Genomic DNA, 15801 nt, shown 5'->3' on the forward strand with positions numbered 1-15801 from the left:
ACTGTATTTTTACCTTCATACCGTGTTGAAACCTTAACAGTGTGTTCCAACAGACATCTACTACTTGATTGTCAATGCTTTAGCTGAACATCGATTTTAGAATCCCTTAGTAAAATGTACATCCAACCATCTTCCTACAGGCATTAGGTAGGCTCAGACAAATCAGAGTTTCTATCCATGTTTTACACATAATATTAATCACACAGAGATAAGTGACACAGATTAAAAACCAAACCAGATGTCAAGCTGTGATTGCGTAAAATTTTGCTCTCCCCTTCAGCCTCTCCAGTCTCTTACAGGAATCTTGTAAGTTCTAATACCATGATCATCTCTGCAATTAAAACAGTTTAGACACCCTCCATTTACTCGTTCTGGATATTTTACCCAGGAAAAGCTTCTTATTCTCCTACCCCTTCTTATCATCTAGGTATCAATCTGCTGCTGGAAATGCCTTCAGTATAATCATCCAGATAGCATTTTATCCATTTCTGAGTCAAAAATGGTTCCACTGATCCACTGCAGGAGAAGAGTAGAAAAGTACTTTGTTTGCTGTGTGTGAAAGAATGGCTTTCTCATTCTAAAGTCCAACCAGACTGGTGCCATTGGATGAAGCTATTTCTGCAGTTAATGTTGCTGTGTTCCAGTCTAGTCAAGTTATGCAGAAGTAAGATAAAAGCAGTTTTGCCTTTCTCATTGTAAAAGCCATGCACACCTTTCTTTTAAAGGTGACTGCATCCCACAAAACCCAGACAGCATTTCAGGAAATCAGAATCAGAGCACACTATCAGTGGCAAGTCAAAAACTTCCTATTGCCACAAGAGCCCATCTAAATAAAAAGTGACTTCAAAATAATCTCTTGTACCTAGAACTGTGAAATCACTTATATGGACCCTTGTATCAATGATACACAGCAGCTGCCCTTTCCATTGTCTTCAAATCAAGCATGAATTGCTTCAACTAGCTGAGAAAATTGCTCTTCTCACAAAATGAAGGAACACTATTTGAAGGAAAAAACCTGATCAGAGTTTTACTGCCCCTCTAGTGACAAAGTACTGAACACAGTGTGACTGAGAAGAAAAGGTTCTGTCTCAAAAAAACAAATTGCATATAGTTGAGACATTTCTCTGGAAAGCAGCAGATCCTGGTTCAAATGTAATGTAATCAATTAGTTTTATAGAGATCAACAGCTCCAACCTGACAAAGACACACAACACCAGCCAACACCCTACTTATCTGATATAAACTTGGAATATGAGATAACAAAGTTCAAGGTCTCATCACCTGCCAAACTGAAAAAAAAAAAAGAAAATGAAGCACTGTCCATTTACTTTTCAAGCTGCTGAGCTATTCTGGAGCTGGGAGCTCCAGAAATTTAAATCAGATGTTCCACCTGAACAAGAAATGTTACAAATCCCTGCATTCAATATACATCTTAAAATGTTAGACACAGATCTCTCCTGATCCTGTCACCCCAAAGGTCATGGAATTGACCTTCATAGGCTCTGCCACAACTGTTAGGAGCAAGAGGAGAAAGCACAGATTCACCTGACCATATTAAAACACCAAAGTGCCTCAGTAATCTCAGGCCCAGATCTAGACAGGTAGTCAAGAAAATGTAAGTAACAAGTAAGCCATTGCTGTAACAATCCACTCCTGCTTGGGCCACATACACAGCAGAATCACATTCTACAGGCATGAATAGAAAGTAGGTATTCTCCATTTGTAGATCACATCCCTGGAAGCACTGGCAAGCACCCTCCAGAGAGAAGAAAGGGAACATGATGGGCCCAAATGGCAGTGCTGTGAAGGCACCTCTCAAGCTGGTGTTTTGTGTGATATTCCAGTAAGGAAGAGATATGAATCAAAAGCTCAATTCTCCAACCTAAACTTCTGCCAGGTGAAAAACCAGGCTACCCCAAAGAAATTTTGGAGGCATTCAAAAATGCAAATGATGCTACAGGTGTCATACCATATAATTGGAAGGCCTAAAGGGCAAAATTAACTTGGAGTCACCTACCATAACTGCTCTTCTACTAGCATAGAAATCAACTACAGGCTGGAACCCTGACCAAATAGAGCAAATTTTCTAAAAGTCGCTTTGTCCACAGTATTGGCAGAAGTGCTCTTTCCACAGCTTTATTCAAGGTATCTAGTTCATACTTCTTTTATATGGAATACAACCTAGAAGATTTAATTTAAATTATTTATAGCCTATCAAAAGATGACAAGTGACATGCAATATTTTTGTAGATATTTTCTCCAAGTTTGGTGGTGTAAACCTGTGTTTTCTATAGAAAAATGAAAGAATGCATTATGACAATGAATGCAGGATTGTGTTCATGGTATCATTCAGACAAGACAAGGTCACCTTTATCTAAAACCTCTCTCTTCTCACCATCAGCTGCAAGTGGGAAAAAGCTGGGAAATGGTCTTTGGCATGAACCAGCACTCAGCAGAGGGGCTGCCTTCAGACAAGTGCTGTCTGCAGCCTTGTGTGACTGGACTCTGTGACTGACAGTCCCTTGCAGTTGTATTTCCACAGAAAAAGGAGGAGAAGAGAGCACAGGACAACAATACCTCAGCAGTGTTTCCAGCCTATGAGCATGGTAACTATTTTGTGTGCCATTTCATAGCATATGATTTTGAACCTATAAAAAACATTTCAGATTGCCAAAAAAAAAAACACCCACACACATAGCTAGTGCTTGGATTTGGTATGTGGAGGTTATACCAGGATTAGAGTCAGGAAGTTTTTATTTAACAAATTGAATGCCATCATTGCTCATTCACTTGTGGAACACTTAATTAACTGAAACACTTAAGCACAAAATAATGTTTTGGAGTACCATTTGTTGAACCAATGCTATGAAATCACTATCCACTTCTATTCAGAAAAGTTAGGGCTTTTACTTTTTAACTGTATGTGTATATAGTATTTTAATCAGTTTTTAATATAGATACTTCTTGTTATTAAAAGATTCAGCCCTTTACTAACAGCTGGTGGTTCAGTTTTTTTCAGTGATTCACTGAACACCATTTCTGTAACACATGTGGGGGGGCTACAGCTTTTTATGGGGCACAGCATGTGTTCACAGCTCCCCACAGGAAAGAATAGTCTAAATACATATCCCCACTTTCTCCCTCAAGACCATACCTTGTCAACCATGAGGAAGTTTTCTATTTTTTCTCCATCATTACAAGCAACATCTCCAACTTCTCTAACAGCTTCAGGTAAAAGCCTCTTCACTTCCTGGGCTATTATTCCTGTTCAGGAGGTCAGAAAAACTAATGTCAGGAAACACACTGCCATACCTGCTGACCATTCTAAAAACTACAGGCAAAGCAAAAAAAAAAAACTATCTAGAATTTCACTGTGGTAAGAAAATCCAGGGTTTCTGGTTTTTTTTCTCCATTCCACAAAAAAAACCCCAGGAGCCTTTAAAATTCTCATCTTTCTGCGGAAAGAACAAAAGTTTGTAAGCATATACTTCGTTCTCATTAAACTTCTGGAAAATAAACTTCCCATCTTTAAGAATTGAAACAGACGTTATAAAATTACAAGCAACACCTACTTTTGGCATTTTTATGCCACAAGAGATCCACAACTGTGTGAAATTGCAGTAAACTAAAAAATGAGGATGAAATAGCAGGATATTAAAAGACACTATGGCCCAATAAATATCAGTAGGTGTTAATGAAAAATGGGAAGAGAGCTGATTTTATACCTGTTTCATGGGTATCTTTTATTCCCATAACAGATGCAAATTCAGGCTTGTAGTCATATTCCACCAGCCTCATTTGTGTTATTCTTTTCAACTGCTCATTTGTGTCGACCTAGTTGGAAAAATACCAAGATTTGCGTGTTGAAACATTAAGCATGGCATCTAGGACACCACAGAGAGCAACTGGCCTGACACAGTCATTTGGTCAATCATCACACAGAAAAATACAGACAATCTTCCCATTCCCCTCTACCAGAGCGCTATTTGCATTTGTACTGCCCGTTACCCCTCTGTTTGACAACTCCCAGCTTCCACAAAGAGCCTTCTCCAAAGTCTGTAGGTGATGGTTCTCAGAGCACAATGGCACATCTGCCCTCCTTAGGTCAGTATTCCAGCACAGCCAGGATACAAGAGCTGCTCTGCCAGGACCCAGGACATCCTTCTGGCTGTCCTGAGCAGCCAAGACTCCTGTCAGCCCAAAATGCCTGTGCTTCTGATTATGACCCGTGGAACAAGTTACCAGCCTTAGATGAAGATCTGCAAGCCACGAAAAATTAAGTAGAATGATAGTGAATTTATCATAAGGTGAAAAAGTAGATTTTGGGGTTTTCTAGAATGGAAGTTCAGGGGGCAAGATGGAGGGATCTGGGTGTGTCCAGCCTTTCTCCTTCTTCTTGGCCTCCATCTTCTGCTGTGATGTTGGCATTTTTAGATTGGTTTAGAGTAGAAGCTCACTGTCTAATATAGGTGATAGTATTGGAAAGTAATTGTAAACATTGTATACATAGTATTTAGCATAAAAAGATAACACCGCCCCAGGGGCAGGCAGAATGCCTCTGACTGTTGTGCTGAGTGGACCTTGGCAGGACAGGAGAAAGAATTTTATAGATAAGATACAATAAACAACCTTGAGGCCAAGAAATGAAGAGGCCTGACTCTTTTTCAAGCCCTGGGCTGGGAAAAGAGACTTTCCAAGTTTTCTTGGGGTCACTCTGACCAGCGAGAGATCCCGACAGCTCGGCGTGTGGGAACAGGGATCCATCCCCAGCGCTGCAGAGCGCACAGAGGTGCCCTAAAGGCTGCCCTGCCTCACCTCGCGGATGTTCTGCTTGGCTCGGCTGTCAGAGGGGTGCATGACTCTGCCCATCACTTTGGCGTTCCCGCAGACCACCAGCGCCTCGTCCGGCGCGTCTGTGTTAATCCCGACGCGGCCGTGATACGCGATGGTCTCTGGAGCGGCTCCTCGCTGCCACTGCACATCGCTGTCGTGCTCAAACTGCCCCGGGTTGGATGCCTGCAAGGAAATGTTTTCATTAAAGATACAGCATAGCATAGACGCACTGGTGTTTATTCTATTAGAAATACGGGGAAAATGAAAAGTCAGATCTTAAAAATTGAAATTGTATTCAAGAAGTTTTTAACACACTAACAGAAAAAAACAGAGTGGAGTTATTTCTAAGGGTTTCTGCTCACACTGCACCAGCTTCGTGCTTTTTTCCCTTGAATTCTACTTTATTAGCACCTTAAGCTAAATTGGCAATGTCCAAAGCTTTCCAAATTTTAATTTTAACATTGTACCACATAACCATTCTTTATCTACCACTAAATTTTAGCTGAGACTGGAAATCAGAAAAGAGAAAGCAAGGCAGAGATTAAACACATGTGATTCATAAAATCCTCTGTAATGCTTTAAATTATTGAAAATTTCATAGCATATTGAAAATTTCATGTCAAGGAAACTTTTAAAGAACACCAATAAAACAATAGAATGAGTATAACAAGAAAAGGCATTTTATTCCAATAGTTCATTTTGGGTTGTTTGTTGTTCTGGGTTGTTTTTTTTTTTTTTTGTTTTTTTTTTTTAATTTGAATTCAGGCCAACAATCATGATAAAAAGAAGCCAGGCTTTCACAAGGCTTTGCCAGCTACAAGGCCTGGCACTGTGTACTCACCACTGTTTGACACAATTAGAGCATGATCTGATAAGCCTGACAAGCACCACTCAGCTGGTAGCTTTGTTGTGCTGGAGTGTATAAAGGGCCAGAAGATGAGCTGCCTTTCCTCACAGTGCACTTGCATGGCTTTGCCACTTTAAGGTAGCCAGTGGCTGACTTGCTCTACCCTGCCACTGAAGCCCTGTTAGACAGCTAGAAAATTTCTTATTTTCCCTTCTATCTTTGCTGTTGATATTTTCATCACTTCAGACCCATCCCTCTTGATCTTTCTGACTTACTGCCTTCTTTTTTCTCTGTTTGAAATAGTGGCCAGGTTTGAAAAATTTCATTCCATGAATTCCTGTTCAAAACATGTCTCACATGCATTGAAGGAGCCCTCTTCATTGAAATTTCAAAATAATCTAATATTAAAAATTGTGGGAAAATGTAAATTTCTAAATCTTACATAAAAATATATATCTTGTAAAGTAACAAGAATGAGACCATTGTGAGAATTCAACAGTGTTCCCAAATTATTAATGATGTGATATCTGTAACACTGTCAGATCCAGAAAAAGAAAATCAGATGAAAACAGGATTGTGGAAATTAATGGACAAATAAAGGAAAATAACAATATATGCAGGAATGATGCAAACACACTGCTTCAGCATCCAGCTGAAGCAAAAACACCACAGCAGCAGCCAGGATGATAAAACTTCTCAGCCATGCAGAAAACTGCTGAACTCCACACATTGTTTTCAAGGTCTCTTCACAGCTCCACCCAGAAAGGAGCTCCAGGCCATAACACCCACCAAAACCTCACTATAACTACAGAAAGAGGGTTTATGGCACAAGAGGATGCTCAGATGAAGGAGCCAGGACTGAAACCATCTGAAAGCCCCCATCTTCCTTTGGAAACCCCTGAGCAACACCCCACATGCTGGAAATTTGCCCTTTTGCTCTCCCCAAACCCAAATGCTAAACCAGACCATAGTCGTAAGCCTAGGCCGATGATGGGCTGCCAAAAAGGATGCAAGCAAGGCCTGCACAAAACAATGCCAGGACCAAGAGCTCTTGATAGCCCTCAAATTTCTTTAGAAGCATCTTCCCAGCTCCACTTAATACACCAGAGCTTTGCTTGACTCCAAGCCAAAATGCTAAGCCTGCTCCTCTCCATAAGCCAAGGGCTAGAAAGAGTCCATGCAAACAAGAAGCAGCTCTTAAACAGACCCACATGAAAAAGTTCAGTGGACTGCAATCTTCCAGAGGCCCTCTCCATCTTTTGCAGCCCCATCACATGGCACCTTACATATTTCCCATCTTTCTAAGTTGTAAACTTAATACTCACTCTAGAAATAAGTATAACTCCAGACTATGCCCAGTTCAAACATTAGCCACCACCTACTGATGACAAGAAAAAGCTGCCAGGACTGAAAGCTTTCAGCAGCCCCCACCTTCTCTTGGCAGTCACCTTGCAATCCCACTCATTTTGGGAGTCTGTGTTTTCTCTCCTAACTCCAATTCTCCATAGCTCTTGTTACACTACAGATCTGGGGTTTTTCTCTTTTCTGAGTCTAACTGTAGGCTAAAGCTGAGCACTAAAAGAAAAAATTTCGGTGAACCAGGCAAGTGAAAAATAACAGTTAAGAGGAAAAGAGATTATTCTTCCTTTTTTGCTAATTTGAATCCTATATTACTACCATCAAATTGAGAGGTGGGACACTGTGGAAACACACTGGAAAAGTGAAGCTATGGGTCTTAAACTTCTTAGAGCTGCTTGACCTTCTTTCCTTCATTTCTTTTTCCTTCTCATCCTCCTTGGAAACTGAAGACTCTAGCTAATGAAAGCTTTTACAAAATTCCTGGGAAGTGAAGTAAATTGTTTCACTGCAAATAAAAAAAAAACTGGAAAAATCAAGATATTTTGTATTGGAACTCATAACAAGCTTTATTTTAAAATCCTTCTATAGCACTACATATAACATGTTTAATTTCTGATAATTAAAAGATAACATACTCATACAATATGCAACTGTAGATTTTTTCCTCAATCTTTTTTACTCAGTGATAACTTTTATCCCCAAGTATCATGACCCCTCAATCTCCTGTGAATATCAAAACAGTAAATCCTTTTACATGAAAGCAATACAAATTTATACCTACCCTCACAATGATCTTTTCAGAGACATTTGCAGATAGTAAGTAGAACTGGTCCTGAGATACAGCATACAGTCCAACCACCAGCATGAAGTATCTAATTTAAAATTGATTTAATCAAGACAATAATTGAAGTAATTCTTTCTCACAGAAAAAAATGTTTTAAATACAGCTATTATTCTTGATACAGAAAAAAGACAATGTTTTTTAAATGTGTTCTTAAAATATAGAATAATAAGTATTTCCTTCACTTTTAATAAATATGTTCTTACAAACCCCACAATCACTACAAATTAGCAAAGAACACAATAATTTAAATTAACAAATTAAGGTAATGAAGCTTCAAAGATGAAAGTCTTTCCTGCCTCAGAAGAAAATGGTCATTATTTGGGAGTTTTTGCTTCCTGATTTTGTCAGCCATTATTCTAGCTATGATTTCCTGAAACTATCTCTAACCACAAGGATAAAATTAGGGGTATTTTATTTGCATATCATTCTGTGACTGCAGAGAAAGAGGCTTTTAAGAACATACCAAGTGTTACAAAAGTATTACAGAATTGGAGAAAAACCACAGATCTGATGGCAGAGATTTTTCACAAACATTGGCTCCTTTCTAAAGCAGACCTTCTCTTTTCTACTTCTAACACACAGCTAGCTATAGCAATACCTCTGATCAGGATTAGGTTTCCCCTTTTTTCTCATATTATTTGCTGTTGTTTCACTGAAATGCAGTCGTCCCAGTGTTACTTTAGTTATCTGGTCCCCTGGCAGATCAACTCTAAAACAGAAAAGAAAACAAGATCAGGGAAGTTAATATTTGGAGATCAGAAGAACAAACATTGATTCTGCCAGTGAGTTAATAGCTCAAGAATGGCAAAGAGATGCTGCATGAGTGTTTCTGAGAGGCACTCCCCCTTAAAAAGCACTGTAAATGTATCTCCTGCTCATATAGGGCAGGAACATTCTGCCATTTTTTTAAGACTGAAAATACATCTGTCATACAGCTCTAAGCAGCATAAAAGAGTGTTTCTCGATGACTGTAAATATTTTGGATAGCCATACTTAACACACCTGTAAAGCTATTGAAAATTTCTCTTAACGAATTGTGACCAGGTATATATTACTACTGTGATTTTATGTGTGCAACCACAATGAAATCTGGATAAAAATCAGAAAACTGGCTTAGAGCTACTGTAAGATTTCAAGAAACAACTACTTCATATTTCAAACCAATCATACACATTGAAAGAAAATGGAATAATTTTCTCAAAAATCTTACTTTACAGGAGGAAAAGTTTTTTTGCTTCGATCTGATTGAGACTGTTCAATAGCAATTGTTTCATTTGGAGCTTCCACCTATAAAACAAACAATTTTCAAAAATGACAAGAATATAAAATTTTTCAACACATGAAAATTGAAATAGACATTAATAGGCAAATTGTGCCTAAAACAGTGAAAATGCATTCATTTCTAATGGAATGACATAGAAATCAATAGAGGAACTGACTGCTGATCAATTGATAATTGACATCTAATCTGAAGGCCCAAGTCTTTCTGCAGATGTAATTTGAAAGAGAAAAAAAAAATGAAAGTGCATTAATTTACAAAAGAAAAAATGCTTTCTGAATCCAGACTGTTATTAGCTCATTCCATGCTCAAGCATAAGTGCAGATATTCTATGTGAGAATAGAACCTATATAAAGTTATTAGATGTTCTTGGTCAAAAAATTACCAAGAAAAGGATTCACTTCAATTATTTACCTCATTACATGGATAATTAAAAGTAATAATCTCAAAGAGAAGACACACTTGCCTTAATTCCATAAGCTTTCAAGTAATACTTTTCTATTGGTTTCCTCCCCTGCTGAGTTTTGACATATTTTGGATGTCCAGTGATTCTAATATGAACTGTGATTTGGAAATGATTTTTCTTTTGGCACACAAAGGCATCATCTGTTGTTGAAAAATTAAATCCTTTATCTGTGACAATGTGATATCCTACAGCAGGTCTACAAAAACAAGGAGAAGAATGGCAACTTTAAGTACTGACATACTTAAGTGATATCTTGAGCTCCTTTCCATCTGATTTTTAGTGACAAACCTGGACTAAAAATACAATGTTACAATCACCAGTTCTACAGTATTTTCTTCTTAGACTGTCAAAGGTATGAAATGTCTCCTAATTCTAGTCTGAAATCCAAATGTTTGGAAACTAGAGGTTGAGAGGCTTGCATAATCCTCAATTACAAACCTGATATCGAGGAACTCTGTGCACCTAAGAGCACAAACCAACCTTTAGTGTATTCAATCATTCATTACAACAGTGCTACAAACCCCAGTCTGCAGCTAGTGCTCCAGACAACAATGAGCTAATGAGCCAGCAAGACTCCCCACTTTTTGTTTGGGGAGTGGGAATTTTTGCTGTGGGAATTTGCTGTTCACAAATTCCCACAGCAAGTGCTTCTGTAGAAGCTTCTGGGATTCCAATGAGGCTTTACTTAAGCTAAAAGAAAAGCCATCAGTACCAACCCTACAGTCTGACTTCAAGTTGTCCATCCTACTCTGGCTAAAGCAACTCTATTTTATTTCTTCAAAGGGCAATTTTTCACCCAAAGAGAAAGAGAATTATGTGTTTGTGATTCACAGTTAAGGAAAGGTATCGAAAGGTCTTTCTATTAGAGACAGCGAACTCACCATCCCAACAATGCTTCTAGTCCTCTGACTTAAGTGATGGATAATTCTGAAATAACTACATGGCAAGGTTCTCTTATATAGACATTGGCTTTTTTTGTTAATGAAAGTTTGATTATGATAATCTTGTATGATGATACTGAGAACCTCTCATTTACACAACTACTGAAGATGGATTTTCATTACTCTTCCATTATTATTTGGAAAAATCAAAATGTACAGACTTCATAGGATATATACAGACCTTATTATTGTTTTATAAATTATGAACAGAAGTCCCCTTTCAAACAACTATTGATTACCTCAGACAGGGAATAAAGAGAAGACTACTTTGGAATTACCTTGCAACTACCTCAAAACTACTAAGTTATGTGTTACTTAATATTTAAAATTATAATGAAGATTCCTACCATCTCCTCAAATCATCACTATTAAAGAAGTAAAACTTACTGAGTTTTTCCTACAATGGGTATTTTTAAATTTATTTATATAGAAAATAGTAGGGAAAGGAGTAGTTTTTCATATTTAGGTGTCAGCAAGGTCATTAGCTGATATTCTTTATGCAATTTCAGACTATTTTCCTACACACAGGAAACAAACAGCTTGAGAAGCAAAATTACAAACGCCCACATCTCCGCAAGCTGCAGTGTTTGGACCAATGGCTCCCAAAGAGCAATTTCATATTATAACTTTCTGAGTGTGTCATTTATAGTAAATAAGAACAAACATATATTTTATTCCTAGTCCACAAAGAATGATGAGTCAGACCAAGCAGTACATCGAAATTTGGAATAATTTTTATGTTGTAATAGATATTCCTGTCACACAAGCATCCCTACTAGAAATATGCTTCAAATTCCTCTTTCTATTCAGAATTTAAGTCTTCAGACACCTTTGGGACAGAGCACTACCAATATCAGGGGCCAAGAATGTGCCAAGCAGACAAAATGAATGGCAGAATTAATGGTAGAGTAACCTTTCCTAATTAATCCACCTCAGCTAACAGCATTTTTGTTGTGAAAATGAAATAACTAAAATGTTCAAGTACTGTATGAATAAAATGGAAAATAAGAATTAACCTGAGAAATACCCTTCAAATGGGTACAGCAATTTGAAGGCATGGGATCAATTCCTCTACGCTAAGGAATGAGAAGCATGTGAGTGTTTTGAGGCCAACAGAACACAAGATCCCTACTCAGAAAATCTGTGCAATGTGCTGTATTTACAGTGCATCTTGGAACAACAGCATTGCCATTGACCTCACTTAGAAGAAATACTGACTTCCTCTGCAAATAACACCTCAGTCCCCTCTCACAATAATGGCAACAGAGTGTGTATTAGGATATTCTATTGCTAAGCATCACAAAATCTTTGTTCACAAAGAAATGTGTCTGGAATCTTAATTTTAGGTGTATGGGAAGCAACAAGTAACTGGGTAGTGGCAGAACAGCAATCTCCCACCATCAGCACACAGCCCTCATGCAGTCATTGACTGAAAGTGCAACCAGGAGTTGGAAGTCTTCATTTAGAGTGAATGCTCATATCACAAATTCTGCTGGAGGTTTCTGGGTCCATCCAGCTCCCAAGGAGTGTAAAGGTCTGCTGTCCTGCTGTGTCAATCACAACCTGAGGAGAAGGGCAGTATGGGGCATAGTAAGATGTGCAATGCCCCTGTGCCCCTGTGCAAACAGGGAACATCAGTGTCCAGCAATGACACTGATACACACCCAGATCACATGGGACATTTTGGCAGGTTAGGCGAGAGGAGCATTAAAATATACTGTGCTATGTAAGTCCTATGTAGACAGTGACAAATATTTTGCACCAATCCTGAAGAACTAACCAGATGCTGTAGAAGAGGGTTAATTTGTTAAAAGGGTTCATATGCTAAATATTAGAATGGAAAAATCAGGGATGTAAAGTGAATTTAGAATTACGTTTTCAAGATCATGTGCCAAGAAAAAAATTATTTACAGTTTGATTAACACAGCAAAAATCTAAATCTTTGACTGAACAGCTGCATGTCACCCACATACCTATAATTATTAAGACTTAAGTTGTATGAGCCCAGAAGTAGTACTGATAACTTCTAATGTTTTCCTTTAATATTTTAGACCACTAGAGGGAAAAGTGCCATACGCTTTGTAATTACTTGCCCCAATGCATTTGACAAAATAAACAAATTTACCAGGCATCTTAACTCACTTTTAATTTGCCTCTAAATCCCTGAAGGGAAATCAGAAAAACTGATTTCATTAATTTCAACAGTGTTTCAAGTTCAATTTATCTGATATAACTGCAAGTTCATATTTCATCATACCTGTTATACTTCCTTCTCTGTTCTTATTTCCAATAAGAACAAGAGATGCCAAATGTATCATTTATTCCTACAAAACTACAACAGATAAAAAAGGGGGAAAAAAGGCAGAAGAAACTAATTTTTTTTCAAGTGCAAACATCAGTGCTTACAGTTTTTCATAATTAGAGTCAAATAAGCTGTTCCACTGAGAAGTTTGATATGGTTGCCATGTAAGAGCTTGACAGCATTTTTCCAAAGCTGCATTCTGTCCATCACTGTCATATTCTTGCACTTCAGCAGCATAGTCCTTTACAGTTGCTGTAGAAAGTGATAATTCAGTTATTTCTTTTGGGACTAGAAAAAAATCCTGCACAGACGTTTTTACAAATATATTTACATAAATGCACATATATATAAATCACAAATGCATTGCATGTATATTTAAATGTGATTAACCTTTGCAGTTATTCCACAAAATTGTGTTATATTCTCTTGCTTTAGGAAATAAATTTTTCAGCCTTCCTGATTTGCAAAACAAATGTTTGATTGACATGACAAGTAGTACTTTCTATTTTTTATTCTCTCCAAAAGGATGAATAGTTTCCTTCAGGGGAGGGGGAGAGCAGGAAGAGAACGAAAGCTTAGAATTCTACTGTACATCTGCAACACTGCAAGAAGCAGTTAAGCAAAATAATTGCATTTGTTTCCCATTCCCTCTACCACAAGTTTGAATTGAAGAATATACTACAGGAGGAACAGTTTTCCAATAGCAAGCACATTCACCACTACGTCTGGTCAATCTCCTGACTGCTTTTTGCCTATACATCAGAGAATTCTTTGATAGACAGGGTCAACCCCAATTCTCTGAGATATTATACATTTTATGAAGACAGAGGAGAATGTGATAAGAGAGACAGATAAATAGAGTGCAGTAAGGATAGAAGGAAATCTGTCATTGAGCATATAACTAAGATCCATCCACAGCCAGCAACAGCACAGTAAAGCAGTCTTCAGAATCACTTCAGGCCCAAGCTTCATTTGCAAGTCCCTGCTTCTGACATACAGCAAAGAGACAGAGATAGACAGACAGATAGATAGAAAAACACCACAGTAAAGAAATTCTCACCTCACTTCTAAATTATCCTCATGCCATTTTCACCCATACCTCTGTTCTTTTTCCAATGCATGTGTCAGTGAGATTTTATTAAGAACGACACCCAAAGAAAGCTTGTTTCAAAGCTATATATTTCAGTATTAAAAACAGCAAGAGCAATTTCAGATATAGAAGTGTCTGCTCGTCTTCTATTTTCAGCAGTTTACTTAGAGGACTAGTCACAATCAAGAAACACTGATTAAACAAAATCAAAAATCTTTAAACAAAAATATCAAAGAAAAAGCAACTTACTAAATCCAGCTGATACTTATTAAATGTGTTCCAAAAGGTTGATTTAATCCTGACAAATAACTTACTCTGAAGAAATAACAAGCCACTCAGATTTTTCACTAACAGACATGGCTAAAATTCCTCAGGTAAATTGGTCATTACAAACTAACCATTCAGAGAGAGCCTCACACTTCACAGAAGCTCATTCCTTTCTGTACATACCTAATAAGGTTTTTTGTATCAATCAGTATGATTTTTTTTTATCTTGATAAAACAATGAACGAAAGCAATATGGGCAAGGTGGGAAAGAGCATGCTGCTTTTACCAAGCTTGTTTATGCACACACTTTGTAGAAAACAAAACATGGAGTGAAGGAGATAATGGGAAATGGCAATTTCTTTGCTCATCCACCCCACTAATTCCCTGTTCAGCTGACCCAAAATTGTTTATTTGCCCAGTCAAGTTAGTGCCAAGCAAAGTAAGCCAAATATATTACCATCTCTGTAGTGGAGGTTCGCATATGGAAACAGGCAGAATGTTCTATCAAGAAAAGCCTCAGGAAACATGAACCTCTAATACTCTTTTCTCTTGGCCAAATAGAAATAAATCCTGGTTCTCCAAAAAGGTAAATTCCTCCAAACTGGGTAGTGGAGTACAGACCAATAATACCATTGCATTTTCTGAGCCAGCAGGAGCTGGGCTCCTCAAGTATTCACTCGTCTATGGCATAAAACACTAAATTTCCTCTTCACACACTTGCTCACCTTGTCTGGAATCCTGAGACTGCACCGGAGAATCAATCCCATCTCCTAGTAATTGGGAAAGCTTCCTTTTTTTGCTTGATGCTGCAGAAATACTTTTGTGAAAACACATGTTGCATTACTCCTTTATAAGTTTAAACATAGATATTACAGAATCGTAACAAAAGAACACCCAGGTACCTCTTATCTCATTATAACTGCACTGTCATGCAAATTCTGATTTGCTGAGGGAGGAGGCTGTTGGTGGGTTTTTAAAACAGAATTATCCAATTTTTTCCTTCCAAAATGTCTTCTTTTTTTTATTTCACATGAATAAAGAAGTTGATTCAATTTTAAAATTTATACAGTGCATCGGTGGCAGGGTTTTATTTTCATGACATTTGCATTAAAATTACAGATTTTATCTTGAATAATTTTCCTTTTTTCTAGTTAATGTTAAAAAACCAGAACATTTAAAATTGAGCATGCAGAACACATTTGTGGGTTAATATGGCACATAGTATACGATTGCTGCTTCACTTGCTTACATGGATATGAAAATTCCTTTCTCTTCTGCTATTTCCTAGAACACTTACAAGATCCTCATGCACAAATCTCTACAACAGGTATTGAAAAGCACCTCAATATTTTTATAATCCAGTTATGAAAAACCCATTGATTTCTCATTAGCCTTCTATTGTTTTAAAAATTGAAATGCACTACTACTTACAATCTAAACCTCAATCAAGGTATTTTAAAGAACCCTCAACCACAAGTGTCTCAAAAATGTCTAAACACTGCCATCCTGTGGAAAATCCTACACCCACAGGGACTTAAAACCAGTCTTAAACCAGTTATACTGGTTTTTGCAT

At 37.6% G+C, this 15801-nt stretch overlaps 1 protein-coding gene across 1 annotated transcript in view; it reads right to left on the reverse strand.

The window, feature by feature from the left end:
* MYRFL (myelin regulatory factor like) overlaps positions 1-15801 on the reverse strand; it is a 35280-nt gene that overhangs the window by 13057 nt on the left and 6422 nt on the right. The window contains 9 exon segments of the mRNA XM_063155875.1: positions 3155-3264; positions 3726-3834; positions 4816-5016; positions 7821-7911; positions 8482-8592; positions 9094-9170; positions 9629-9824; positions 12976-13123; positions 14954-15045. Of these exon segments, the coding sequence (XP_063011945.1) occupies positions 3155-3264; positions 3726-3834; positions 4816-5016; positions 7821-7911; positions 8482-8592; positions 9094-9170; positions 9629-9824; positions 12976-13123; positions 14954-15045 (1135 nt within the window).

Source organism: Melospiza melodia, chromosome 4, assembly GCF_035770615.1.
Source record: "Melospiza melodia melodia isolate bMelMel2 chromosome 4, bMelMel2.pri, whole genome shotgun sequence".
Classification (NCBI taxonomy): Eukaryota; Metazoa; Chordata; class Aves; order Passeriformes; family Passerellidae; genus Melospiza; species Melospiza melodia.